General features: G+C 43.5%; 1 protein-coding gene across 2 annotated transcripts in view; it reads left to right on the forward strand.

Moving 5' to 3' along the window:
* Window positions 1-26,751, forward strand: part of SLC22A15 (solute carrier family 22 member 15) — a 187,217-nt gene extending 160,466 nt beyond the window's left edge. Inside the window, exon 12 of one of the 2 annotated variants that reach the window (XM_078656368.1) lies at window positions 25,053-26,751. In XM_078656368.1, the coding sequence (XP_078512494.1) occupies window positions 25,053-25,142 (90 nt within the window). In that variant the 3' untranslated portion in view covers window positions 25,143-26,751. The remainder of the gene's footprint in view (window positions 1-25,052) is intronic. The other variant, XM_078656369.1, reaches the window with a different exon arrangement.
* The last annotated feature ends 280 nt before the right edge of the window (window positions 26,752-27,031 follow it).

Raw genomic sequence — 27,031 nt, forward strand, 5'->3', positions numbered from 1 at the left:
GTGTAGAATGCAACACCAGTCGAAAAGTATTACACTGATTATGTTTGTAATGGAGCAAGAGTGCAGAAGCAACTGTCATAAGGAACCATTCCTTCTGGATGCTGTGTAACCTTTTTTATATATATATACATGCACCATAGTATGAACATGTCTGTTACACAAAACATGCAAGTAATGCGGATAGCAACATATAGCAATGTGTTTTAATACATCTCTGACGCATTGTGTTGTATCTATTTCACTTATTTGTCAGCTGTTCTCCTTTGAAAAGCAAACGTCTGTGTTTGCACCTAGATCTCATCTGGGGCATTTTACAGCAGCTGTGCAGGTTATTCCTTTTTTCATTCTTTCTTCTCTTCTTCCTCGACTCCTTTTTGGAGGTTGATATGTGTCTCTTTCTAGGTCAGTGTGTGTATCTATATACATATTCACTGAAAAAACCATAGGTTTGACACCAGTTATAGTTAGCTGGAAATTTTACTGACATAAAACCATTGAAATTCCCACGTTATAGTTAGTTGGACTCACTATAACTCGCGCACCCGCAATCCACTGCTGATGATGTCACATATTACATAATTCATGACATAGTTAGTGACATCACTGATGACATCACTGATGACATCTCAAATGACATCACTGATGACATCACTGATGACATCTCAAATGACATCACTGATGACATCACTGATGACATCTCAATTGACATCACTGATGACATCACTGATGACATCTAGTGTCTGTGTGTTTCTGTAAAGTTAAAATATGTTTTACATATTGAAGAGTGAGTGTATTTATGAGTGTCTGGATGAAGGATTTAGTAGGTGCGCGACTGACTGTATGAGTGAGTGATTAAATGTGTCTTAGTGAATGCATGGGTTGAGTCCGCCTTCCACCATTCAAATCCGAAGCCACTGAAGTCATCTGTGGCGTACCACAAGGATCCTCACTCAGTCCCACTCTCTTCAACGTATACATGAGCCCCCTTGCGGCCATCGCTCGCCAACACAACCTCAACATCATCTCCTACGCAGATGACACTCAACTGATCCTTTCTCTCACCAATGACCCCAGCACCGCCAAAACAAACTTACACGAAGGAATGAAAGAAGTTGCCGAATGGATGAAACAAAGCCGTCTGAAACTGAACTCAGATAAAACAGAAGTCCTCATCTTAGGTACATCCCCCTCTGCATGGGACGACTCTTGGTGGCCGGAAGCCCTTGGAAAAGCACCCATCCCGACAGACCACGCACGGAACCTAGGCGTTATCCTGGACTCTTCACTCTCAATGAACAGACAAGTCAACGCCGTATCCTCATCCTGCTTCAACATTCTTCGCATGCTCAAAAAAACATTTCGCTGGATCCCCACCGAAACCAGAAAAACAGTCACCCATGCTCTGGTCACGAGCCGACTGGACTACGGAAACACCCTCTACGCAGGTACTACCGCTAAACTCCAGAAGAAACTCCAACGAATCCAAAACGCCTCAGCCAGGATCATATTAGACATCCCACGTAACGAACACATCGCTGGACACCTGAAAGACCTCCACTGGCTACCCGTCAATAAGAGGATCACTTTCCGACTGCTAACCCACGCACACAAATCACTCTACGACATCGGACCAGAATGCCTCAACTCACGACTGTCCTTCTACACCCCCTCTCGCCAACTACGTTCTTCCAGCCAAGCCCTCGCCACTGTTCCCCGCATCAACAAGACCACCATGGGAGGCAGATCCTTCTCATACCTGGCAGCTAAAACATGGAACTCACTCCCCACCTACCTTCGCCTTACCCAGAACCACCTAGCTTTTAGAAAACAACTTAAAACGTGGATATTTGACAAGTAAGCGTCCTCCCCTCCCTAAGCGCCTTGAGACCCTCTGGGTATGTAGTGCGCTATATAAATTCTCTGACTTGACTTGACTAAACTGTCTGAATGTGTACATCATTATGTTTGTTGTTCTGTAAGCTGCTGCATGTGAGAGTTGTCATATATAAATGACTATATATAACAGCCTGTGATTGCATAAGTGACTGTATCTATCAATATGTACTTGTATCAGTGATTGTAAAAGAGAGTAAGTATGTGTTAGTCTATGTTTGAATAAGTAAGGTGTTGTCTGTATAACTGTATAGTTGTGGAAATGGGAGTGTGATTGATTCTTTACATGACTGACTAGGTGTATGAGTAACTCCATGGATGAGTGGCAGTGTGTGAGTCTCTGTAAATGTAAATGTAAATGTAGGTGTACTTATATAGCGCAAACCTGTCACCCAAAGGGCATCCTGGCGCTTGCTTAGGGAACCCGTCCTGGTATTCCCCTGTGAGAAACCCCGGCAGGGTGTTCACAAGGTGAAAGCCAGGCATCCCGCCGCGAGGGGCCGTAGTGGAGATTAAGCAAGCTATTGCCCAGAGTTGCAGAGTGTGACCCCGTGATTCGAGTAGGCACCGGAGCGAGAATTGTCGAGTCCATGGAATTTTTTAGCCCGAGACCCGCCGAGGCGGGGAATCGAACCCTGGTCCACGGTCGATCTCAGCTTCCGGGTCTGCCGCCTCTAACCACTGAGCCACGCTTCTCTGTATAGGTGTATGAGTGCATATGTTGGTCTTGTGAGTGACTGTATGTATGAAAGATTGTATGGGTGAATGAGTGGATGTGTGTGTAGACCTAGAAATCAGTGAGTGTGTATGTGGTAAGTGGTTTTACTGTGTCAATGGTTTCAGGAATGGTAGTTTATATTGAACACTAGGTGTATCATGGGTTAGATTAGAGTGTGAGTGATGGAGACGGTAATTTTTTCTAGTAGTTTCTCAATGCAAAACCCTCATGCTACCTCTAATTTACCGCTCAAAAGGTGTTGGGCCCTTCACACCATGTATTACCTTCAGGAGACTTTAAATAATCATGAACAGTAAAAACTGCAATTATTATTCAAGCCAATAAAGAGAGTTGTTGAGTATTTTAAAGGGTTTTATTTTCTAGTCAAAAGTTAAGTTTTTCTCTGACCCTTTATTCATTAGTAAAATATCAATCAGGTTACAGAATTTGGAAAACAGGAAAAATATCAATAATACAGAACACATTACAGTCTGCATATAAGCATTACATGTGGTTATGAAAATGTGGCGCAAAATTTCAGTCACAATTCTTAAAGAGTTTCTAAGAAAAATAGTCTTGCAAAGCTAATCAATAATTAAATAGTTGGCAAAAAACCTCCCATAAAGAGAAATAAATGCATAAGTCAAATAAATCTTTTTAGACCTAATTAATTAGTCAAAGCATAAACTTAAAGTTTAGCATCTAATTCTATCCTGATCCACTGCACTCTCTGTCTGTCTGTGTCTAAAAGAGGAAAGCAGCCCCTCCTTCACAGGCCTCAAAGGAATGTGGCCTGAAGTGCCAAGATATGACGTGGAAGCAAGAAACCTCCCCCTGACTCTCCTCGGACGCAACTCCCCTTCAGCAATCTCCCGGGACGTTTCTCGTACCTAACCCATAGAATGTCTGGCCTAATCTGTTCCTTCTCTCAAGGGCTCACACACCCCTAATGAGCCTAGAAGCCAGCTGAGCTGAGATAGCCAGCCCCCATCCAGAGAGGACAGTATTTATACCCTAATTATTGGCAGATTACACAAAGATGTAGCATCTTTCAGGAAACCTTTTACGTGATTGGTCAGTCATGATGGCATGAGTTCACAATACCCTGACTCATTCTAAAATCCTGACTTCACCGGTGTTAACAAAAGAAGCATACATGCATAACTACATTTATAAACATTTGCAACATTTACTAGGAAAAATGTTTCATTCTAATTCATCCTTCCTTCCACAGCGTAGTCAGAACGGATACTTTTAACTAACTGGTACATTGGCACAGTTACAAAAATGTAGAGTTCAGGTTGTCCTTGACTTTTTGTCATGAGGAAAGCTGCCACAGTCTGCGCATGCTCCCTTCTCATTAAATTGCAAGCCATAGCCTTGATGGATTCACAGGCAGCCATGTTTTGTGTAGGCCCCAAAAATAAAACAAACACAAAGATAATATTAATTTCATGTAAATCAGTCCATTATGTTTCCCAAGTGCATTATTAATTCACACACATTATAAAAAGAGGTGTTATTAACTGAAAATGTTTATCAAAATATGCAACAAGTCAAAGTCTATTAAGACAGGAATAATAAATCTAGATTACATGGATGAGCTGGGAAGAGAGAAACACATTCAATGAATCTTCAAAGGTAAAAAGGCCACTTTTTCTCTACATTGCAAAAAAAACATGTTAATTCAGCAAAAGCATTTTCAGGCCTCACTTTCATGTTTTTCATGTGCCATGTTTTTAACCTGCACCAAAATGTGCGTGGCAATTTAAATGATGCAGCCTGTCTGTAGCACAAAAATAAAACAATGCCTGACTGCAGATGAAATCTGCTCCATCAATCCACCCTTCTGATAATTCAAATCATAATAAAATGATTTATAATTCATCACACATATTTAATTTCACTAGTGACAGTATTTATTTTATTTTTTTAAATTGCAAAAGCTGAGCATATAAGAATGTTACTTCTATTTCTAAGGCAAACACAAGTCTGGTCTGTAATCAGATCATATATAGCCACGCTCAATTGTTTTAGTGCAGAGTTCTGTAAGTAGCTTCTTGGAACAGTCTTCTTTAAAATAAGTAACTAAAATAATAAAAAAAGAATTCAACAGGACAGTTTCAGCATTTCTTTGCTCATTGTCATCAGCTTGGCATCAGTATGGCTCATACTTTCCATGCAAATTGGACTACTTAGGTGCTGTGAAACTCTGACAGAGCACCATCAATCCTTTGCACTTTTTCAACCAAGGCCTTTCACTCTTATTTTCACTTTGATCAGATTCAGATGTTTCACCACAGCATCTCTCAGATCAAAGCTGTTGCACCATCCATTATGCAGATCTTGTGTAGCAGCTGCAATCTGGTGAGAAACTGCACACTGTACATCAACCAGACCTACACAGCAATGGCTAGTGTTCTCATCAGTGTTTTCCACAAGTGCATTTGCATATGCATTTTCAAGCCACTTTAGTGTTGCTGAAACACAGTCTTTTGCAAAAGGTAACTCTGTGCTGCCATTGTGTTGCTTTATTATGCTTGACACTTCAGGCAGATAGCTACAATCCATTCCTTGTCCAATCTGTTGTTCTGCACTTATTATCTTTAAGCCCACATTATGATCTGATTTCAGAGTAACTGGCAATCTATACCTGGGCATCAGTCTTTGCAATAACACATTTGCCACTATGCAGTTGTCATTTCTCTCAAAAACAGTTCTGATACAACCCTGTTGTGCTGCTTCAAAAACATTTTCTTGAGCCTCTTTAAATTTAACTGTGAAGATTCCATAGAATGTATATGCTAACAGAACACAATTTTGTGCAACTGAATTAGCATTTCTCTCTTCCATGACAACAGTGACTCTCATTTGAGCAGATAAACTGCATGTGATGGTAAGGGCAATCAATTTCGAATTTTGGGCTGAGGTAACTACTGAAAGCCATAAAGCTTTGACAACATCATGTATAAGGAGCACAGCATGTGCTGCTTTTAATGTGTCACCTTTCAAACATGGGCCATCTACAAAATGGACATTGTTGGGCTGACTCAGACGTTCATCTTTAAAGTCTGAATTTGGCTTTATGCTTATTTTCATGATATTTAGACACTCATATTCATTTTCATCATAATCCAATTCATTTGCTGACATTTCTGTGAAGCTAGGGTCAAAGGTCATTGGGCAATACATCACAAACCTTTGAACACAGTCATCTTTTTCAATAGGCAATGAGAGAGCGCAGCCCTCCCTCTCACTGCAAATTAGTGTATTTTCTTTCAAATAAACTTTCATTCCTAGTGCTGGGGCGCGACATTTTTTCTCTTTCAACTCTAGGAATGCTTTTGTGCAGTTGTTGTCCAATGGAAGCGGATCAGACACACCTGAGTGTGTCAGCCTCAGTAAAGGCTTAGCCACTAGGGAAATGTTTAGTAACCACTCTCTACAGTAGCTAACCATTCCCAAAAATGTCCTGACTTCTTTCTGAATTTGAGATGGATTCATCTTGGAACTTATTTCCACCTTCTCTGGTGACACCTTTCTACCTTCCTTTCCAATTTTGTGTCCCAGACATTCATCTTCTTTTTGACAGTACTCCTGACTATTCTCATGCAATGGCACTGTGACATGAGCTTGGCAAAAATCAATAAAAATAAGTCATTCTTCACCACATGGAATGTGAAAAAATATATTGGCTGGATTCGGTACCACAGGACAACATGGAAAAAATATTCTTTTAATCTCCTGCACTATTCTGTTCTTTTCATTTATTTTCTGTGAACCTATGATCAGAAAGTTACATAAACTTCTAATCAATTCCATCAAAAATCCTTTTATTGGTAAAATTCCTGCAACTGATTGTGTTCCTGAATACATGTCATCTGGTTCAAATTTTAATAAGACATTTTCTGCACATTTTATTAACCTGGCATCCTTCTCTGTGAACTCTCTTATTTCTGTGTTTATTATTTTTTCCAAAGCAGAAGGTAATTTTTCAACTGTCTTTTCTGAAAATAATGCTACAGCTGTCTCTTTTTGGGCCATTTTAAAATGTACATCCTCATCAGGAACCTGAAAATGAACATTATCTGGTGTACAGTAATCTGTGCTGCTTAATTTGCAAAATAATTGTTTTCCTGCTAGGCCTGAGTCACAGACAACAGTTTTGCAATTTTCCTCAAATGGGCCTATTTTTGGTGCAAATTCTTCTAACACTGTGTTTGTAATTTCTCTGTTTAAAACTCCTGCAACTAAATCTGGACTTTCCACTGCCTTCACAATGGACTTGGTAGATTCAGAATTGTGAGTGTTAAAACTCTCATTTTCAAACATAGTAACCTGTTGGACTGGGTTCTGTTTTTGTCTCTGGAAATAATTCACATTTGCTCTGGACACATTATTTAAATTAATGTTAGCATTTTCCATATTTTGTGGGACCATCTGTGCTTGAAAAATTCCTGCCATAGGTACCTGTTTCTGAACTGACATTTGCATTTGCTTAACTGGCATATTTTGCATCTGCAATTCTCCATGTTTTTGTGCATCATGTTTAAATTTATTTTCCTTCATCCAATGCTCACATCTGTTATAAAGATGGCAAAAGGACACATTTTCCAGCAGTACAACATCCATACCTGAATTTGCACTAACCAAAACACCTTTACTTCCATCCTGTGCTCTTTTAATCTGTACCCAATCAACATCCTCTGCTGGCACTCTGCCTTTCAGGAAATAAATCACTGCTATATTTTCCTCCATAACAAAAAATGATGATGCATTCATGCAAACCCTTTACACTGTCTCTTCACCTGGCCCTTGAACAACAACTTTAGATTCTAACCACAATTTAGTCAGCATGGCAATATAAAAGAACATTTCCAAATTAATGCACAACTCTTTCAATATTTCATCAAATCCATCAACTTGTTGGTACCAGAGCACATTCTTGTCTCTCAATTGTGGGATTGTGTTCAGAAATGCTGCAAGTTCACTTTTATTCTGTGGCATATGAACATGCACTTCTCCCACCATTTCTCTCAATGAGTAAGCAAAAGCTTCTCCCTCATTCTGCTTTTATTATTTTTCTCAATTATATCTGGTGGCTTCCTTTCCCTAGCCAGTTTCCTTGCTAGGTCTGGTGGTTTCTTTTTCTTCTCATGTTTTCTTGCCCAATTGTCTCCTAATTTCTCAAACTCATTGCATTTAAAACCATATTTTATTTCTGCAATGTGCAAATGCATTTCTGAAGAATACATTTTCTCATTTGCTTCATCATCCATGTGTACCCTGAAACCTTTCTGAAATGGAAAACTTCCTGAAACATCAGTTTCATATTTTTGAGCCAAATCTGTCAGTCCATTATGTGTAGTTAATGCACATGCAGCTGTTTCCTTACTCGGGGAAATTAATTCTTTTTCCTGACACTGGTTCACATTTTCATTATTTAAACAGCAAGGACTGTTAATTTCTTCATGTTCACATGTTCCATTTAAAACACTAGGCTGTCTCTCTTTTCCAGGGCCTGTGTTAATATGTTCTCCCATGTTTTCTATCTTTTTAATCACTGCTGCTTCCTCAAAGCAGGTTTGAAAAATCCCATTTTCAATTACATTCATTTTATCCTGGGCTGCAGATGTTGTAAATACCATTTTTCCCTCACCTTTCAGTGCTTGGGGTAATTTCTGTTCAATAATCTGTGTATTCTGAGTTTCTGAAATAAACTCTGGCAAAATCACTGATTCTGCAGCTCTTTGAACTTTTTCAGTAGGGACCATATTAATTGGGACAGTCATAATTTTTCTAGGCATTATCTGTGCATCTGCAGTTTGCAATTCTTGAACTAAATCAGGCACATTTGAAGCAGTAACACCTGGAGGTATCACTGTCAGTGCTGAATCAACAGGTAATGGGTCAATATAAAATGTCTGCACAGTTCTCTCAGTCTGTATTTCTCTCTGTTCAACAGAAGCAGTAGCCCCTGTAGTATTTACTGGTTCGTTATTTTCAGTATTTTTCATGGGAACCACATAAAGTGGTGGACACTCAGTTATCAATGCATCCATTATTTCATTCCCTGAATCATTATTTATTTGAAGCTCTTTGTCAGCATTAATTCCCTTCTCCTGTATCTGGTGCTTTAACTTTTTATCCTCACTTGCTTTCTCTCTTGCTGTCTTCTCCCACAGGCTTAAGGCCTCAAATTGTGCAGCTTTAGATGGTGTCTTTTTTTCACATAACACTTCCCTTAATTTGTCAATAATTTGCAATTCAAAAGTACCATCTTTTGGAAACCTCAAAGCACCTTCTTTTTCAGTAATCTTGCACCATTGGTGAACCCACATACATGTATTTTGTCCCAAATTGGTAGACATAAAATGCACAGATGTTCCTTCAGGAGCATCACCAATAAAAAACGAATTTTTCACTTTACCTCCTAACAGCTTCTTTAAACCTTCAAACATTTTCATTTTTGCAATAGTTCAATGCAATTTCTTTTCTCCAAAGCTGTCAGTCTCAATTTTAGTCAGTTTTACTCCTACCACTGACCCGCCACAAAATCTTACTGCAATATTTCTCTTAATCAATAACTCTGTTAGTAACAACATAAATACATTCGCTACTCTGTCTGTTGTGCTAAATAAAGGATAGATTTATATTCACTGCGAGTAACACATTCCGCTTACCCTTCACAAAGTAAGACTTTCCGTTTACTCTTCAAACACTACAGGTAAATCCCTTCCGCTTACCTTTCACACAAGCTCAGAAGAACCTGCTACTCCTTTGGACTTATCCTTCAGGATATATCTTAGTCCAAAGTTTCACCAGCGAACCCTTTTGCTGTCAATCAAGCTCAGAAGAACCTGCTACTCCTTTGGTGTGACCCTTTCTAGGTGATATCAGACCAAAGTTTCACCAGCGAACTCTTTGCTATCAATCATTCACACAGAAAATAGTCCCTAATTGAACACTGCCAGCCCTACCTAGCTTCTCAGTGTTATTCCAACAGACGAGTAACCTCAGTGCAGTGTGGCTTCCATTTACCACCCGCTATTCCTTCCCGGGATTCCACAGGTGTGCATACCTGCGTGTTCCAGACAACATAGAACAAGACACTAACTTAACATGAAGAGTTAAAACATGTAATCAATTACCAAAAAAGTATGTCCTATGAAATTACCAATATAATCAATAACACCATCAATTCAAAATGAGCAAAATGTCACCAACAGTAAAAAAATCCTTACTATTTTCAACACTTCAAAAATACATGCAAGCATATTAACAACATTTCACAACCCTATTGATACTCACACCACTTCTTGCATCACCTGCCAGTACTGCTTTGCCAGTCTTCAGGTTCTGAGCATTGGAGTCAGGAATCAGGACTGGGACATTTTATCTAACTTGGGCAATTATTTTACTTCCCTCTTAAGGTCAATGATCCATTAGTTGAGTAGTTGATGGTGAAATCAATAATCACTAATCACCAAACTAATCAATAATGACCATCCTCTGCTTACCAAAAACTGATGGAGACGGTAATTTTTTCTGGTAGTTTCTCAATGCAAAACCCTCATGCTACCTCTAATTTACCGCTCAAAAGGTGTTGGGCCCTTCACACCATGTATTACCTTCAGGAGACTTTAAATAATCATGAACAGTAAAAACTGCAATTATTATTCAAGCCAATAAAGAGAGTTGTTGAGTATTTTAAAGGGTTTTATTTTCTAGTCAAAAGTTAAGTTTTTCTCTGACCCTTTATTCATTAGTAAAATATCAATCAGGTTACAGAATTTGGAAAACAGGAAAAATATCAATAATACAGAACACATTACAGTCTGCATATAAGCATTACATGTGGTTATGAAAATGTGGCGCAAAAGTCTTAAAGAGTTTCTAAGAAAAATAGTCTTGCAAAGCTAATCAATAATTAAATAGTTGGCAAAAAACCTCCCATAAAGAGAAATAAATGCATAAGTCAAATAAATCTTTTTAGACCTAATTAATTAGTCAAAGCATAAACTTAAAGTTTAGCATCTAATTCTATCCTGATCCACTGCACTCTCTGTCTGTCTGTGTCTAAAAGAGGAAAGCAGCCCCTCCTTCACAGGCCTCAAAGGAATGTGGCCTGAAGTGCCAAGATATGACGTGGAAGCAAGAAACCTCCCCCTGACTCTCCTCGGACGCAACTCCCCTTCAGCAATCTCCCGGGACGTTTCTCGTACCTAACCCATAGAATGTCTGGCCTAATCTGTTCCTTCTCTCAAGGGCTCACACACCCCTAATGAGCCTAGAAGCCAGCTGAGCTGAGATAGCCAGCCCCCATCCAGAGAGGACAGTATTTATACCCTAATTATTGGCAGATTACACAAAGATGTAGCATCTTTCAGGAAACCTTTTACGTGATTGGTCAGTCATGATGGCATGAGTTCACAATACCCTGACTCATTCTAAAAATCTGACTTCACCGGTGTTAACAAAAGAAGCATACATGCATAACTACATTTATAAACATTTGCAACATTTACTAGGAAAAATGTTTCATTCTAATTCATCCTTCCTTCCACAGCGTAGTCAGAACGGATACTTTTAACTAACTGGTACATTGGCACAGTTACAAAAATGTAGAGTTCAGGTTGTCCTTGACTTTTTGTCATGAGGAAAGCTGCCACAGTCTGCGCATGCTCCCTTCTCATTAAATTGCAAGCCATAGCCTTGATAGATTCACAGGCAGCCATGTTTTGTGTAGGCCCCAAAAATAAAACAAACACAAAGATAATATTAATTTCATGTAAATCAGTCCATTATGTTTCCCAAGTGCATTATTAATTCACACACATTATAAAAAGAGGTGTTATTAACTGAAAATGTTTATCAAAATATGCAACAAGTCAAAGTCTATTAAGACGGGAATAATAAATCTAGATTACATGGATGAGCTGGGAAGAGAGAAACACATTCAATGAATCTTCAAAGGTAAAAAGGCCACTTTTTCTCTACATTGCAAAAAAAAATGTTAATTCAGCAAAAGCATTTTCAGGCCTCACTTTCATGTTTTTCATGTGCCATGTTTTTAACCTGCACCAAAATGTGCGTGGCAATTTAAATGATGCAGCCTGTCTGTAGCACAAAAATAAAACAATGCCTGACTGCAGATGAAATCTGCTCCATCATGAGGAGGTGTATTGTATTATCACATGGATGATGTCATCAGTGATGTCATTTGAGATGTCATCAGTGATGTCACTGACCATGTCATGAATGATGTAATATGTGCCCTCATCAGCAGTGCATTGCGGGCGCGCGAGTTATAGTGAGTCCAACTAACTATAACGTGGGAATTTCAATGGTTTTATGTCAGTAAAATTTCCAGCTAACTATAACTGGTGTTAAACCTATGGTTTTTTCAGTGAATTTAATAGGTTTTTTAAATGCTAATTCCTAACTATAACTGGTGTGAAACCTATGGTTTTTTCAGTGAATGTCATAGGTTTTTTAATAGCTAATTTCTATAGCTATGAATATAATATTTTTTATAATGAATCCTATATTGTATATTTATGTAATACTATTTTTTTTATGTATATTGTTCGTGTTTATTTATTTTTTTTTTTGCCCTAGAGCGCTCCCGGTGCGCGTACCGGTGAGCGCACCGGTAAGCACAGTCTTGCGGCACACCCCGGTGCGCGTACCGGTGAGTGTCCCGTTAGCGCTATTTCCGCGAACGAAAACATCATCGTGACGTATCGCGTAGCCGCGTGATGCATCTTATGACGCACGGCGTAAGCGCATCCGGAAGCGCCAGAGCGCATACGATCGCGCTACGTAAGCGCCCCGGGGCGCGTAGCATAAGCGCGTCGGGTCATCTGACCTGAAAATAACACTTTTCATTGGTTCAGAACAGTTTTGTTTTTCCAAATGATGAAAGCCCCCACCTTTTTTCCTCATTCTCACTTTGTACTTTGACTGAGGAAGACCTGTTTCTAGTAAGTGAGAAATGGCTACAGTAGCAGCAGCAGCAGGAGCACCTCAACCACCACCACCACCACCACCACAAGGACCACCACAACACCACAGTGGTGGTTAAGAAGAAGAGGAGGAGAAGGAGGAGGAGGAGGAGAGGCGGTTCCTGCCTGAAGATAATCCCCCCTATAAACCTAAGGAGCACTTTGTGTGGGAGTTTTTTTAAAATCCCAAAGGACCAAAAGAAAGTCAATGCACCAAAAGTGACATGTCTGATCTGTGGCACTGTACTTTCCAGGGGGAACCCTGCAAAAAAATATTCATTTGGGAACCATACAATGCTTCGCCACATGCAACGCAGGCACCCTAACAACTGACAAGAAACCCTCCCCAATCTTCTCCCAGCACCTCCAAAAGAAATCAACCCACTCCATCGGGTCCAGAGACAAGGGAGATGGTCCCAAACATCCAACGCCAGTTTGGAGATTACAAAATAGTTTGTATATTTTGCGGGACTACAATTTCCTATGGTGAGCAAAGCATCAAACTCATCAACCGTGCTGGAGACAACCACAACTGCAGAAAGAAACCTTAATTTGTTTCTGATTTTTTTTGCTCCAGTTGAGCTGTTTACAATTCCCTGTTTTTTGTGTGTCCCCATAAAAATTACAAAAGAAATATAAAATTGTTCATAAAAGCCAAATAAATAAAATGTTAAAAAAAACAATAAAAAAATATAAAACAACAAAAAGAATTAAAAAAACAGTTCTTTTTAGAACTACCTCCAATTTATAAAAAAATGCTACATTTTTTAGAAACTCTGTCATTCTTTTTTCTCCATGGTACGCTCCCCGGTACGCTCCCCGGTGCGCGGTACCGGGTGCTCCCCCCGCGTAAATCGAAAAAAAAATTATTTGTTTGCCCTGCGGGGCACTTTTATGGCCCCCACATCAAACCTAGGGGGTCAGGGGGGTCTACCCTGCCCCCTTTTGGTCATTTCCCCCTTTGTTTTTGCCACCTCTTGTGTCTCGATCTTACCGAGACACAAGATGGCGGCCGCTCCGGACTGTTTGGAATGTTGACAGACACCCGAGAGCCAATCAGCTTTCCGCTCGCGAACTCGCGTAGCGCGCTGGTACGCGCCCCGGTGCGCGTACCGGGGCGCGCTTATAGATATATATATTTTTTTTATCCTAAATTACTCAAAATCCACTGGAGCACATATCTTGAGACATAGCAAAGGCACATCGGGCTACCAGTCCCTACAATTTTGCCAAGTTTGGTGGAAATCCATTCAGCCGTTCGGGCTAAAAGTGAGTCCAACCGCCCTATGGAAATTAACATGGGGAAAACACGTTTTGGGACCCCCCTTTTATCTCGGCCCCCGCTTGACGAATCCCCCCAAACTTTCAGGGAAGGAGCGGAGCGGAGCTGGCCATTTTCTTGGAGAAATTCAGCCAATTCCGTCCATCAACGCCAGAGTTATTCCCAATAGAATGTTGCGGATTTCCTATGGAAACTAGGTCCTAACTATAATTACCTATTGGCGACCGCCAGTAGGTGAGATATGAGATATGAGATATGAGATATATATATATATATATATATATATATATACTCTCCACTCCTGAATTGTCCCATATGAAATATATCTATATCCATCCACAAAGAAAAGGTCGGAGGCCAGAGGGAACTCAGAGAAGAACCAGCTTTATTGAGGCAGACAAACCAATGCTGGCGGGCGTATGCATTTCGCCATGGAGCCTTCTTCAGCACCCATCATTGCACGAGCAGCTTCAAAGAATTGTCCAATTCCTGCATCCTTTACAAAATTAGGCTGGAAGCTCCGCCCCCCTGCTAGTAGAGCTCACCTGTCGTGTAAATTGTCCGAACTCCAACTCCCAGAATGCACGTAGTAAGTGAAACTGGGTCGGCGGTGTGGGGAATGCTGTTTGAATAACAGGAGACACATCCAGATAATGCAGGTAGGTAATGAGGTTGCGCGCTGGAATCTGCCCAAGTCCACCAGCTCCTCCTTGGGTCCCCTCGGTCCACTGCTACCTCAAAATTCAGGTGAGCAATTCGGCAGGGACAGCCATTGCGCATAGCGTCCTAATGGAGGTAAATTACCTCGCTCCACCGGTGCCCTTCTGAGCTGGGAGGTGAACACTGGACCTCTCGGTACCCCGAGCCATGATGTCGCTACGAAAGCGATAATGTGCCAGTTGTTGTCCAGGTTGACTTGTGCAGCAGGGCCATCCGGAATACTCCTCTGGCTGGAGTATGTAATATGGAGAAACACCCATCCACAAAGAAAAGGTGTATATAGATATATATATATATATATATATATATATATATATATATATATATATATATATATATATATATATATATATATATATAATATAATCTGCAAGCTTTTAGGACGCACTCCCAGCCAATGTTAACCTTTCCGGTTAATTAAAGATGAAAGACCAGCATGATGAGTCTTCCAGGTAATTCCTTTATTGCCAACGCGTTTCGAGGCTACAGCCTCTTCTTCATGGGCAGTTTAAGATGCGCCAAAGAAGTTCCAAGTCCTTCACTGCATGCTTCTGTATATGCAACCCCCAGTGGGCCACGCCGATTACTGTAACTAAGCAATGCATGCTGGGACACGTAGTCCGACTTGGAAAATATTGTTTCGAGGCAAATGAGCTGCAGAATACATACTTGTGCATAGATCGCCATCTGGTGTTGGGCTCTGATGTTTGCACTTTGTTGTTGTCTTGGAAGAAGTCTTTGTAGTCACAAGATAGGTGACTCCTCCTTTGGACGATAGAGCACAAGGGCATCGACTCCATCTTTAGATAGTATTTTTCTGTGATCATGTTCGGATGTGATCTGCTGCACTCCGGTTCGGCACCGTGTTTCCAACCCTTTTCGACGCGCAACCCATCAACACTCAACGGTATTGGTTCGTTTGCGTGCCCTTCGACGAGCTAACCTTAAAATCCTTGATTCCGGTCGTCGACGCGGGCCACTGGACATATTGCCGCCATTCGGCCCTACGGCTAATGGAAAGGACTCAATTTAAAAAATGCCTCCAGTGTGGAGCTAAATTTCCACACAGTGATCACCACAAGGTCTGCAACCTTTACCTCTCACCAGAACACGAGAAAAGGGATTGCCAGGCCTACGCTTCTTTTCGCTCCAAGAAGACTATCCGTGATCACCGGGCTCAACGACACGTTATGGCTTAACAGGCTGCACCAGAGCCGGACGAGTTTCGATGATGCCCCCGATCGGGACCAAGCAAGCCGTCTCTGGGTACCCATAAAACACCGTTGGTACTAAAATCAGGAATACACCCTATTCCTGTGACACCTAAAAAGGCCTCGGTAATGAAATCTTCGGCACCAGAAGGCCATAAGTCCGCGGAACCGAAACAACACCAAAAACCTTCGGATCCAAAGAAGATTTCAGACTCGACATCGAAGCCAAAGGAGCTCAAGGCCACATCTACGGCTTCAGAGCCCAAATCAAAACCACGATCGGAACCAAAAGAGTCGGCACAGAAAGCAGACACCAACCAGGAAGAACTGTTTCAGCCAGATCCTATCGATCCGAAACAAAAGACATTACATGTTGACTCTAAAACAGGCCATATTGTTAATGTTCCAGCAAAGAAGAGGAAATCAGATACCTCACACTCTCCTGAGATACCTGTGAAGAAAAGAGACTTTGCAACTTCACCCTTAAGACTCTCTTCTCCTGTTCTTCCTACCAAATCTTTGTCTCCTACAAACTCTCCTATACACTCTCCTACACTCTCTCCAATACTTCCATACTCACCCTTACCACCACAGGATGAGGATGATCTAGGGGACGGAGTGGGCACTATAAGGATTATTTAGATAACCCTGATGACAACACTATTCCACCACAGGATACATGTGATGATTACAACAACCCCACAGAACCTCCAGACATACCTGATCCGGATGTATACCCATCTAGACCATCCTCTCCAGATGACAATATAGGTTTTAGTCCGCTCATTAATAGGGCTGCCCAATATCATGGGGTTCAACTACATTCAGACCCCATTCGAGGAGGATTTCCTACTTGATACATTTGCTCAGTCACAAAAATCAATGCAGACATTACCCATGCTTAAAGGTGTCATTAAACATGTGCCAGACATATTTAAAGACCCTGTCAGGACCAGGATTCTCAATCCTCGGATTGATAAAAAATATAAACCTGCCTCAAACAATCCAATTTACATTAAAGGACAACTCCCTTTAGATTCTTTGGTAGTCTCAAATGCAAGGAAATGTGCTAAATCCCAAACCTCTGGTGGTGCTCCACCTCCAGACAAAGAGTCTAAGATGCATCAGGCAAACGAGTTGGCTCCCAAGCAGCCAATCACTGGAGACTAGCTAATGCACCAGCACTTCTTGCCAGATTTGACAGAGCTCACTACGATGAGCTTTAAGATCTTATTCAACATTTGCCTGACCAATAGAAAGCCAATGATCTGATCCAAGAGGGCAGGTTAATTACAAATGCATCCATCAAGTGTGCCCTCGATGCAGCAGACACTGCATCTACATCTCTCAACACCAGTGTCTTACTTCGCAGGCATGCATGGTTGCGCATTTCTGGTTTTAAACAAGAAGTGCAAGCAGCTATCTTAAATCAGCCATTCGATCAAGAATACCTCTTTAGCCCAGCTGTGGATACAGCTTTGGAAAAAATGAACAAATACACAGACACTGCAAAATCAATGGGAGCATTACAATCTCAAACACCACAAGGTTTCTTTTGTCGCTCGTTTTATAGGGGCGCATCCAAAAACATTAGCACAGACACTTCTTCCTTCTGCAAGAGTCCCACACAAACATCCCCCAACAAGGCATATTTTAGAGGTGGGTACAGAGGAAAGAATAACAAGGGTAGAGGCCGAGGTAATAACAACGAACCTCCCCTACTACCAAACAATGACTTCCCTACTCTTCCTCCAGACTTTTCCACTCCGTTCGGCGGAAGACTCTCACAGTTCCTACCTGTCTGGCACTCCATCACTACAGACAGGTGGGGAAGACAAATTATCCAGTATGGTTACTGCCTGCAACATACCGCAACTGCCCCAACCATACCTCCCAAACAACGTCCAATGTCCATGGAACATCTAATGCTCCTCAAACGAGAAGTTCTCTCACTTCTTCAAAAGCATGCAATAGAACCAGTTCCCCTTCAGCATCAAGGAACAGGGGTTTACTCCTTCTACTTTTTTCATCCCCAAAAAAGACGGAACTCTCAGACCAATACTAGATCTCAGACCTTTGAACAACTACATATAAACAGACCATCTTCACATAGTCACTCTTCAACAGGCACTCCCGCTACTCCAACAAGGCGATTTAATTTGCCAATCTAGTTCTCAAGGACGCCTACTTTCATATTCCTATACACCCTGCGCACAGTAAATCTCGAAGGTTTGTAGTGGAAGGTCAACACTATCAAGTCCAGGTACTCCCAATTCGGTGTGACCACAGCACCCAGAGTCTTCACAAAATGTCTAGCAGTAGTAGCCGCCCACTTCCTAAGACAACAAATTCATGTGTTTCCATACCTGGATGACTGGCTCATAAAAGCCAAGTCATACAGCTAGTGTGTTCACCACACTCATCAAACAATTCAGCTGTTCCACAACTTGGGGTTCACAATAAACCTCACCAAGTCAAATCTTCAACCGTCCCACATACATCAGTATCTAGGGGCCACAATAGACACTTCCCGAGTGCTTGCATACCCCAATCCAGTCTGAATAGCCAATATGCAAATCCTCATAACAAAATGTCATTCCCAACACTCACTACCAGCTTGAGTGTTTATGCAGCTAATAGGAATGATGACCTCTTGCATTCTTATAGTACCTGACGCAAGACTCCAGATGTGCCCTTTACAAGAATGCTTAGCACCTCAGTGAAACCAGACTCAAGGTCAACTTTCAGATCTGGTGTTGGTAGACAGCCGCACACATCGCTCACTGAAGTGGTGGAACACACAAAACCTTTCCAAAGGGCGACTGTTCCTAGACCCAGATCCACAGATAGTGCTAACAGCAGACGCATCGCTCACTGGCTGGTGAGCCCATCTCTTAAACCATACAATTCAGGGAATGTGAACCCCTCTACAAAAAGTGCTCCACACCAATCACCTGGAATTACTGGCCATCTTTCTAGCATTAAAATCATTCCAGACACATCTCATCAACAAAACTGTCCTTGTCCACACCCACAATATGACGGCAATGTATTATATACAAAAACGAGGAGGAACACATTCTTTGCAGCTTTCTCAACTAGCGCAAAGCATATGGAGATGGGCCATCCCACAAAAGATATACCTTCTAGCAGAACATTTTCCAGGGGTACACAATCAGATTGCGGATCTGCTCAGTCGTCATACACAGCACATCCACAAATGGGAACTTCATCTGCAAGTTCTTCATCCGTTTTTCAAATGTGGGGCAAACATAAAATGCCCAAGCTTCGCCTCCAGGTATCCACACCCACTGTCCAAAGGCAATGCGATATGGATGATCTGGTCAGGCAGATTTGTGTACGCTTTTCCGCCTCTCCCGCTCATTCCATTACTGGTGTGCAAGCTAAACAACAATCTCTGACCATGATCCTAGTTGCTCCAACATGGGCCCGACAACCATGGTTCACCACCCTTCTAGAACTCTTAAGTAGTTCCATATCAAAAGTTGCACCTCTCCCCAAAGCTTCTCACGCAGAACCATGGAGAGATAAGGCATCCAGATCCAACACAACTGAACCTAGTGATCTTGCTCCTGAAGTCTTAGAGTTTGGTGCACCTCAATCTCCTGCCAGACTGTATGAGCGTCATTACGGAGGCTAGACGTCCTACCCCTTGAGCATGCCACACAGCTAAATGGAAAAGATTTGTGATCTACTGCAATAACAACCCAATCAATCCACTAGATGCTTCAATTCAAAACATTATTTGTTATCGTCTGCATCTACAAAAATGTAATCTAGCATTTACATCTATACGATTACATCTTGCTGCTATAGCTGCTTACCTACAAAACAGACAACACTTGTCATTGTTTAGGGTACCTGCCATTGAAGAATTCAGGGAAGGCCTTAAAAAATAATTCCTCCCAGAGTTCCACCCTTTGCAGTGTGGAATGTACACATTGTCCTTACCAGGCACATGGGTCCCCCATTTGAACCTTTATATAAATGTGAACTACAATTTCTCACAAGTTCAAGTTCAGGCATTTATAAAGCGCACTACTCACCCAGAGGGTCTCAAGGCGCTAGAGGGAGGGGTTCATTGTTTATCGAATAGCCAAGTTTTCAATTCTTTTCTGAAGGAGATGTGATTCTGAGTAAGGCGGAGGTGGGTGGGGAGTGAGTTCCAGGTCTTGGCAGCCAGGAAGGAGAAGGATCTGCCGCCCATGGTGGTTTTTCGGATGCGCGGGACTGCGGCGAGGGCTTGAATGGATGATCTTAGTTGGCGGGTGGGATAGTAGAAGGACAGTCGGGAGTTGAGGCATTCTGGTCCTAGATTATAAAGGGCCTTGTGTGCGTGGGTAAGAAGGCGGAAAGTAATTCTTTTGTTGACGGGAAGCTAGTGGAGGTTTTTTAAGTGACCGGTGATGTGCTCTTGGCACGGGATGTCTAATATGAGTCTCGCTTATGCGTTTTGGATGCGCTGGAGCTTTTTCTGCAGTTTTGTTGTAATTCCGGCGTAGAGAGTGTTGCCATAGTCCAGTCGACTCGTGACCAGTGCATGGGTGACAGTCTTTCTTGTTTCGAGGGGGATCCAGCGGAAGATCTTTTTGAGAATGCGAAGGACGTTGAAGCAGGAGGACGATACGGCGTTGACTTGTCTGGACATTGAGAGAAAGGAGTCTAGAATGAAGCCAAGGTTACGTGCATGGTCTGTGGGTGTGGGTGCTGTGCCCAGAGCGGAAGGCCACCAAGAGTCGTCCCAAGCTGAGGGGGAGGATCCAAGGATGAGCACCTCAGTTTTGTCTGAGTTGAGTTTTAGGCGGCTCTGTTTCATCCATTCGGCTACTTCTTTCATACCTTCGTGAAGGTTGTCCTTGGCGGTGTTGGGGTCTTTGGTGAGGGAAAGTATCAGCTGGGTGTCGTCGGCGTAGGAGATGATGTTGAGGTTGTGTCGACGTGCGATGGGGGCGAGGGGACTCATGTAGACGTTGAAGAGGGTGGGACTGAGTGAAGAGCCTTGAGGTACGCCGCAGATGACTTCGGTGGGCTCTGAGTAGAAAGGGGGAAGTCGGACTCTCTGTGTTCTCCCGGCTAGGAACGAGATGATCCAGTCCAAGGCTTTTCCTTGTATGCCGATGTTGTTGAGGCGTTGTATGAGGGTGCTGTGACAGACAGCGTCGAAGGCGGCGGAAAGGTCGAGAAGAATGAGGGCCACTGTTTCACCGTTGTCAAGGAGTGCTCGGATGTCGTCGGTCGCCGCAATGAGGGCGGTCTCGGTGCTGTGTTTGGCTCGAAAGCCGTTCTGTGAGGGATCCAGGGAGTTGTTGGATTCAAGGAAGGCTGCGAGTTGGCTGTTGACGGCTTTTTCGATGACTTTGGCCGGGAAAGGGAGGAGGGAGATGGGTCGGTAGTTTTTCAGTTCTGAGGGGTCTGCTGTTGGTTTTTTCAGAAGGGCGCTGAGTTCGGCGTGTTTCCATATTTCTGGAAAGGTGGCTGAGTTGAAGGAGCAGTTGATGACATCGCGGAGTTGGGGAGCGATGATGGAGTCAGCTTTGTTGAAGATGTAGTGGGGGCAGGGGTCAGAAGGTGAGCCAGAGTGGATTGAGTTCATGAGGCGAATGGTATCTTCAATGGTGATTGGGTTCCAGGAATTGAGGTAGTTAGTTGGAGGGGTGGGATCAGAAGGGGGTGGGGTGAGTTGGTCATTGGGAGTGTTCTTGAAGCTGTTGTGGATGTCGGCAATTTTGTTGTAGAAGAAGGAGGATAGCGCATTGCAGAGGTCTTGGGAGTTAGTGATGTCGTTGGATGCTGCGGGAGGGTTGGTGAATTCTTTGACGATATTGAAGAGTTCCTTGCTGTTATGAGAGTTGTTGTCGAGACGGTCCTTAAATGCTGATTTCTTGGCGGATCGAATCAGTTGGTGGTGTTTGCGGGTGGCTATCTTGAGGGAGGTCATGTTGTCTGAGGTTGGTTCTTTTCTCCAATTCTTCTCCAGGGTGCGGCAAGTCTTCTTGGATTTTTTAAGGTCATCATTGAACCAGGGAGCCTTTTTGCTGAATGATTTCAACTGGTGTTTTTTCAGGGGTGCTAGTTCGTCCGCACTGTGTGTAATCCATTGCCTGAGGTTTGTGGCCGCTTGGTCTGGGTCCGTTGTTAGGGTGGTAGTGTTTTGGCTGAGGGATGCGAGGAGTTGGTCGGTGGTGATTTTGTTCCAATTTCTTCGGGGAATGGGTTGTGGACGGTTGTGGGTCAGGGTTGTTTTGTAGCTGAAGTGAACACAGCTGTGATCCGTCCAGTGGAGAGCTGTAGTGTGATCGAAGGAGATGTGCTTGCTGGAGGTGAAGATGGGGTCGAGCGTGTGTCCGGCTGTGTGAGTGGGGGTGTCAACAAGTTGTTTAAGTCCGAGATTGGACATGTTGTCCATGAGGGTGGTGGTGTTGATGTCGAGAATGTTGTCAAGGTGGTAGTTGAGGTCTCCTAGAAGAATGTAGTTCTCGGAGGCGAGGGCGTGCGGGCTGACGAAGTCAGTGATGTCGTCGCTGAATTGAGATCGGGTGCCTGGGGGCCTGTAGATGAGGGTTCCTCTGAGGGTGGTCCTGGGGTCGGTGTGGATCTGAAAGTGGAGGTGTTCGGCGGTTGCAAGATTGTCGTCAGAGCTGGTTGTAATTTTGATGGTGTTTCTATGGACGATGGCGATGCCTCCTCCAGTTTTTTTAATGGTGCGGTCTTTTCGAATGATCTTGTAAGTGTCCGGTATGGCTATGGCGATGTCGGGGGCAGAAGATGCGTTCATCCAAGTTTCAGTGAGGAAGGCGATGTCTGGTGACACAGTGTCGATTAGGTCCCAGAGTTCGGTTGCGTGTCTGTGGACCGAGCGGGTGTTCAGTAGGATGCATTTCAAGTCGTTGGGTTCGGAGCTGAGTGTGGAGGAAGTGTGTTTGGTGAGGGTCCTGGAGCAGTTGAACTTACAGGAGAGGCAGGAGAATGGGCCGTGGGTACGTCCTGGGGTAGCTACGCAGCATAGTGGGGTGCGGCCTGCGTTGAGGGCGAGGAGAGTAGCGGCATCATAAGTTACTCTGGGGGGTTGGGAGCGGCATAGGGCAGGGGGGCGGGCGCTGGGCGCGGTCCAGGCGCGGACGGGCGCAGACGGGCTTACCTTTGGCGCACCTTCGGCGCGACAGGGGCGCGGTCGCTGCGCGTGAACGCTGCGCGCAAATGCAACAGTCATATATGGATAGTGGAAAAGGGGGGAGGGGCGAGGGCGGCTCAGCTGGGAGGCGGGGCGGGCTCAAGGGAACGCACACGGAGCACAACAACAACAAAACAAAATGGAGGGGAGAGCAGAGCAGGGCGCCGGGGGATATCGCGTATTTAATCTGCAAGTCAATTTCAGAGCAAGCTAAGCAGCAACCAAGCAAGTCAAATGCAAGTAATCTCAGGCGCTAATATTTCAAAATATTTCACAATGCAGCGCAACGATACCAGGTCTCGGCAGTGAGACTGGGGAGCGACCACTCAGTGCAGGAGCGATGAGGGGATCACATGGAAAGTAGCTTTCCTTGTGGCGATCACATTTCTCAGATGAGTTAGTGAACTCCAGGCATTAACCATACAACAACTATTTTTACAAATACATCACAACAAAGTGGTTCTTAGGACAAACCCTAAATTCTTACCAAAAGTAGTTTCCGCTTTCCACCTAAACCAGTTTGTTGAACTACCAGTTTTTTTTCCTCAACCAGACTCAGTAGCAGAACGGGCTCTACATACGCTTCACGTCAAAGGAGCTGTTCTTTAATACATTGAAAGGACAAAAACTTTCAGGAAAAGTAAACAACTTTTTGTAGCTGTCTCGCCACCACATAAGGGCAATCCTATATCAAAAGCTGGAATTGCCAGGTGGATCGTTAAACGCATCCAGGCATGCTACCAAAAAGCAAAGGGTACAGTATCCATTCCCCCTAGAGCGCATTCCACACGCAAGCTAGGGGCTTCTATGGCATTCTCAGGGAACATTCCCATGGATGACATTTGTAAAGCAGCAACTTTGGCTACACCACACACCTTCACAAAACACTATTGTGTAGATGTGCAGGCAAAACAGGCTAGTTTGTGCCACGCTGTACTACGGACACTTTTTCAAACCACTGCAACAGATGCAGGTGGCCACCGCTAGGGAGAGTACTGCTGTACAGTCTATTCACAAGTATATATTCTGCAGCTCATATGCCTAGAACGGAAAATGCTACTTACCAGTATGCATCTGTTCTTGGCATGTAGAGCTGCAGAATTATATAAACGCACCCAGGTACCTTTATCTGTTGCAGTACTATCTTACTTAGATACATCATGCATGGATATCTCTTGCTATTTCTCACAAACTCCATCATCACCCTTTATGGTGAAAAACATGGAGCTGATGCCCCTGCGTACTATCGTCGTGACTACAATGAACTTCTTCTAAGACAACAACAAAGTGCAAACATCCGAGCCCAACACCAGATGGCGATCTATGCAGAAGTGTACGGATCTACCGCTTTACATGCCAAGAACAGATGCATACTGGTAAGTAGCATTTTCCTTTTTCCCTACCTTATTGCCTTTTTCTGCAGTTCTATTGATCTCATTCTGCTGCCTTTTCACATGTTGCCTTAGAGGGTAATACTTGGTGACAAGGGATCTGGTTTTCAGAAAGGATAGGCTAGAGAGCGGCAGGACCATCCCGAAGCTGTGTGCGTGCAAGCTCTGTGCAGAGCGGACCTGGGACTGGTATTTTTCATCTCGGGTTCCGTCTAGTGAAAGAATTTCTCCGTGTTCCAACAAACTCCACCACACTGGAACACATTCTTAAATCCTGTTTTTTGGCGATCCCGCTTTGGGTAACTAGACCCAAAACTTCTTTAAATTCTGAAAGCAATGACCTGTCTTGCTGTGAATTTCCTTAAAATATCAAATTGACGATTATCGCCTGATGAGTCAGAATCTTTAGTTAAATGCCTCCGATGCAATGCACATTTAGGCAGTCAATCCATCTTGCGATGTCCTCACCTGCTCAGTGTTGTCAAGTCTTGCATGGGGCGCCTCCCTGGTGTATACAATGACTACGAGCTCCTTCCTTACAACGTAGGATGCCAGAATTGACCTTCTAAGAGTTGTGAGTGTGTGTTCTTGTCGATTGAAAGCATGCTTTACATGTGAATGTTTTCTATCTCTTGTAGAGTGACCGAGAAGACCCAAGTGCGGAGAGCAGCAGTGCAGAGGACGAGTTCTATGACGCTGAGGAAGTGGAGGAACAGCTGTTAAAATGACTTTAGTAGTGCCAAAGAGTGCCCTGTGCGAGCCTCCCTCGGGCCTTGCGTCCGTCGACCAAACGGGGACTCGTTGCGTGGCGTTGACAGGCTTCCAGAGACTGCTGTGCTGCTTTGTTGGCCTGAGGTTGGAGGAACTCCTCACAACCTCTTTATTTAAAAGTAACGTCCATGACGAGCATTGAAAAAAGACTCCTATGCAACAGAATGTCTATTTTTATAAATCCAACAGTTGTCAATGATTGGCAGAGACCGTATGATCTAAAAGGGTCTCTGACGATGGTAAGCGTTAGAGAGCAATAGACGTCTTCAATGTGGTGCCTTCGGTTGTAGGGGTGTACGCTACGCTTGTGATGTGTTCACCATTATGTCTCATTTCTCGGTCCGCTAACTTGCTATTTTCCAGAGATTCACATGTTCATTCCCCAGCATCCCTCAAGGCGCAAGCCAGGGAATAACTTGACCAATGAATGTCAATTGATGGGAGATTCAAGGTTGAGGAACCACAGGTCCTGGTCGATGACTTTGTCTTGGTTCTTATTGAGACTATGGTTGTCTCTCAATGTGGGGGGTGCTGATGGGTTCCAAAGCTGTCCTCGTGTAGGGAGAAACAGCGAGTTAGAGGGGAAATGGTCAGTCGCCAGGGATACAATGGCTTCTCACCGTCCTTTAACAGCATCCGCTTATCAGTTACAGAGGTATCTTGCGGCACTAGGCTGATGAGAGTGGAGCTGGTTATGGTTGACATTGATCTGATTCTGACTAGAAGTAGTGGGTAAAGCTGCTGGTGGTTGAAGGGGCCTTTATGTACAGTGGCATTACAAGTAGCGTGTACCGACCGAGACCTCCCTTCTCATTTACTACACATTCCTTCGTAGAAGAGCTTTTACCATACCAGCACCTACGCATTTCCCACTGGTTAACGACCTAGGTAAAGTGACACTTCTCCCATAATGTCCCTGTCTTTTAAGTCCTCGATTACTAGGAGTTGTAATTGGTGACTTCAGAAGTAGTACTGGATGAATGGACCAGGAGGTAATCGGACATGCACGCACAAGCGGACACGTTCTGCCTGCACGTACCTCACGTGTTGCGAGAGCGGTGCCTCCTATGGCTACAGATGGAAAGTAGTCTACGCACCACTGTTCTGGGTTATTGAGGACGAGTACATCCAAGGACAGTGCCCATTGCTCACACAAATGTGTATTTGCATAGAATGGCATAAAATGGGCATTTGCTATTCCCAGATGGTAATTCCTGTGCATATACTCACTTCCTTTGTGCGTATCTTTTCCTCCATTCCATCACCTACACATTCCTTTAGGGCTTTTTCTGCCCTCTCTGTCCCTGTACGTAACCCTGTAGATCAGTTGCCTTTACCTGTGCACAGGCCCCTTGTTTACTGCTTCTAGGTGATTCTGCCCTTGCTCATTCCCCTAGGTTTGCATTCATTGCCGTATCCTCAGAGGCCCCTCTCTCTTTTATTGTTGCCCCGGTACATGATTTGCTAGGACTGTTTCCCCTATAATTCTCCTATGACCAACACCTAATGCACAGGTTTCTTTCCCTTACTCCTTGCCCTGTATCCCGCTAGATGATCGCTAGGGCAGTCTCCACTCTTGTCCTGTGCGCGTCACCTAATGCACGGGTTTCTTTCCCTCACTCCTTGCCCTGTATCCCGCTAGATGATCACTAGGGCTTTCTCCACTCTTGTCCTGTGCGCGTCACCTAATGCACGGGTTTCTTTCCCTCACTCCTTGCCGTACACCCCGCTACATGATGTGCTGAGTCTTTCTCCCCTCATCTATCTCCCTCTCACCCCGGTACATATTCTATTTTGTCTGTTTCCCTTATTCACTGTTGAACAACCAGTACATAATGTCCAAGGT

Source organism: Lissotriton helveticus, chromosome 8 (genome assembly GCF_964261635.1).
Source record: "Lissotriton helveticus chromosome 8, aLisHel1.1, whole genome shotgun sequence".
NCBI lineage: Eukaryota > Metazoa > Chordata > Amphibia > Caudata > Salamandridae > Lissotriton > Lissotriton helveticus.